The sequence below is a fragment of the Helianthus annuus genome, chromosome 11 (assembly GCF_002127325.2).
Source record: "Helianthus annuus cultivar XRQ/B chromosome 11, HanXRQr2.0-SUNRISE, whole genome shotgun sequence".
Classification (NCBI taxonomy): Eukaryota; Viridiplantae; Streptophyta; class Magnoliopsida; order Asterales; family Asteraceae; genus Helianthus; species Helianthus annuus.
Genome location: NC_035443.2, coordinates 38,541,223 through 38,544,846, shown reverse-complemented (window position 1 = coordinate 38,544,846; position 3,624 = coordinate 38,541,223). Strand labels below are relative to the sequence as shown.

General features: G+C 35.8%; 1 protein-coding gene across 1 annotated transcript; it reads left to right on the top strand.

Annotated features, from left to right (window-relative positions):
* Positions 1 to 1,514: 1,514 nt before the first annotated feature.
* On the top strand, positions 1,515 to 2,258 carry LOC118484005 (secreted RxLR effector protein 161-like). The gene has a single exon (XM_035979856.1). It carries the CDS (start codon positions 1,515 to 1,517, stop codon positions 2,256 to 2,258), a length of 744 nt encoding a protein of 247 aa, XP_035835749.1.
* Positions 2,259 to 3,624: the final 1,366 nt, after the last annotated feature.

Sequence of the window (3,624 nt, the reverse complement as noted above, 5' to 3'; positions counted from 1 at the left end):
TCCCTTAACTTGAAATTCTCATGATTTTGGGATATCTGAAAATTTGATGTTGCATGTGTGTTAATTGGTTAGTTTAGAATTGATTTGGTGTCTAGAGGTGAGACCTAGCCAATTCCATGTGAAATCATGACCAAATTCAGGAAACTCCATGAACACCTTGAAGGTGGGTTGTGGGTTTTACATGATGATGATGAACTCTAGGGTTTTGAGTGATTATTCTAGTGTAATTCGACCTTAGAAGATAGTTCCAGAAAAATATGATGTTTAAATGATATATGATGGCTTTATTGAAGTTAAGTTAACTAATTAGCAAGCCATAAACATGAATACGAATGATGTAGAAATTCTGCCCTCATAATGTTTGTTGAAATGCCTCAAAGAAGGCTTGAAAACTGAATTGTTAAGTTTTAAACGCATAATTATGAAGCATGACGAATGTGCGTTATGTATGTAAAACATGGAGTTCTAAACATAAAGTGCTTGAACTCTTTAGGGAAGGAAGCCGGGGCATCTAGCGGACAAACCGGTGTGGACGCACGTTTGAAGGGTTTGCTTTAAAGGTATGTGACTTGTTCCGTTACATTTATTATATCGGATGATTCAAATATGTAATGTTTGAATAAGAGTGTTTTGAATAAAACAATGAAGTCGTCATATCGATTGATCGACTAAATTCGGTTGGTACCCGTTGGTAGTCGTCATATAGGAGGATTCCTTAGACGAGCCAAACGGGTCAAATAATCAAGTAAAACATGATTTATATTCCGGGATATGATAGATTGTTGTATGTTATTGGTTGACATTTATCACATGTTAGAATTACTAGAATTGGATGTAATGAGTCTTAGAAAAGCGAATTACAAGATTACTTTGAGTGAGATGAACAAAACCAAAACAAGACATGGATTTCCAGGACCTACCGTAAATTACGGAAATACCGTAATTTACGGTAAGGGTCAGACATTTTATGGTGAATATCTCCTGGTTTACGGTGACCAGAAATCTCCAGGACTCACCGTAAATTACGGTGATACCGTAATTTACGTTAGACCCAGAATAGTTGTTTTGTTTTTATCATTTTAAATGTGATGTTCAAACTTGTGATTATATTATATAATAACATCAAAACTAATGTTTTAATGGTTTTGATCATAGGTAAATTTGCAAATCTTACGGGTGGCGACCAAGTGATATATGAAGAACCGAACACTACATTTCTAAGCTTCCGCTATGTTTTGAATCTTTAAAACTTTTGTATATGGGATGTAAACATGTTTTGAACATTTTTTTTAATGCTTTAACTTAGTCATTAGTCGACTAAGGTTTTTGTTACTTATGAACTTCGTTAATGAAAGTCATGTACTTAATCAATATTTTCACTAAAATGGTGTTGTTTATTAGTATAAACGAGCGAAAATTTAAGGGTGTTACAGATAGGCATCAAGCAGACTGGATATATCAACAAGATACTCAAAGACGCCGATATGTTATCCTGCAATGACACAAAGACTCCCATGACTCTAGGAACTCAATTAACAAAGACTGAAGAAGGAGATCTAGTTGATGCAACACATTACAGAAGCCTGATAGGTTCTCTCAGGTACTTATTGCATACAAGACCAGATCTATGTTATCCAGTCAGTCTGCTTAGTAGATTCATGCAAGAACCAATAGAACAACACCTGAAAGCAGTAAAGCAAATACTACGTTACATCAAAGGAACTAAAGAGCATGGAATCATCTACAAAAGGCAAGGAGGATATAAGATCACAGGTTATAGTGATAGTAGTTTTGGAGTTAATACAGACAAAGGAAAAGGAACAACTGGTCTGGTATTCTACTTTGGAGAATCACCTATAACCTGGTATACACAGAAGCAACAGACAGTGGCACTATCATCATGTGAATCAGAGTTCATGGCAGCCACAGCAGCAGCATGTCAAGCATTATGGCTTAAAAGGTTGTTAAGTGAAATCACAGGCTGGAAGGAAGAGAAAATAACACTCAGAGTGGATAATGTTTCAGCAATAGCACTCATGAGAAATCCAGTCTTTTATGGAAGAAGCAAGCACATTGACACACGCTATCACTTCATAAGAGAATGTGTGGAAAACGAAGATATCACTGTGGAACACATAAGTGGAGAACTACAACGGGCAGATATACTAACAAAGGCACTAGCAAGGATCAAGTTTGCTACAATGAGGGAACTGCTCGGAATTCAAGACTTAAAGCAACTTATGGATGTTCGAGATTAAGGGGGTGAATGAAACCGGTTAATCTCTTAACATCATACTTAGTTAGAATAGATTATTACTTAGCGGTTATAAAGTACGAGGACCAAAGTTGACAACATGAAAGATGGAAACTACCATCATTAACCGAAAAGGTGTGTCCTCTCCCTCACACCATTTCCGATCGGTACAAGGCAACACAAGGAGGAGACGCGACTGTTGATCGAGTGGACAAGAATCATCACACCTCTTCAAGGTTTAATCTCAACCACACATCCAAGATTCGTGTCCTTTCACGAAGAGACACAACCTTTCACTCGTACCCGTAGAAAACTATAAATAGGATCATGTAATTTCATTTGTAATCACTTACTACTCTCAATTCGATTTGTACATACATTCAAGTTATTGTTTATGCAAGTTTATTATTCACGCTCATTTTACATGTCAAGATCCATTTCGGGCCAACACAATTTGACTATTAGCAACAAGATACACAAAATGCAAACTGAATCAACAAAACAGATATCACCCATTACAAAAGGCACACTGCAAATTGACTATTACCAACAAAATAGAATCTCCAATGTCACATTAAGTAACTTGTATGTACATGCAAGGTGCAGTAAAAGCATTCTGTACATTCTTATTTCTTAGGTTGTCGAGAATTTCTATTTTGTTGTTTGGTCATTCTCTTTATCTGCCATAATTAAAAAAGATTTATTGTTGGTAGGGATTTATATAAGAAAGTATTTAGTATGAACTTGGTGAGCGTAGCAGTATTTTTTATGCTTGTAGTGTTAGTTGTACCTGATCTCGTACATTGGTTGTAACTTTGATTGCATCTCCCTGTTGGATTAGTTGGTGTAAAATATATTAATGTGGAAAATAAGATAACAATATTTGAAGGAGGAAACGCATATTACCTTGTCAACAAAAAGGTAGCAGCACTCGTTCTTGCGCCAGAAGGGTATCCATTTTCTAGTAACTCTCTTACGCTCACCTCGATTAGGTCAGCAGGCGGAGATTTTTTACACATCTTTACACACTCCATGTTAGAAAGTTTACAATTAAAGGTGACAAAATGGGTAGGTCAGGTGAGTTTGGTAACTGATCAAAACGGGTAACCTTTTATTTAGCCAAAAGGGCCCGATTCAATTAACTAAAGTCATGATAATCCTACTAAGCTATGTAGTAATAAAATTCCAAATTTAAAATAGTTATTTAAGTATACTTGTATGAAAATGTTTACGTTTGCCCTTTTTCTTCATTACTCTTTGTAGAAAACTCATATAGAATTTTCCTCGTCTTCTTCTCCGGAACCATCCATTTATTTTAACATTAATTCAAACACCTCCAACTGCTTTTTAACATTTGCGAGCCAAGAATA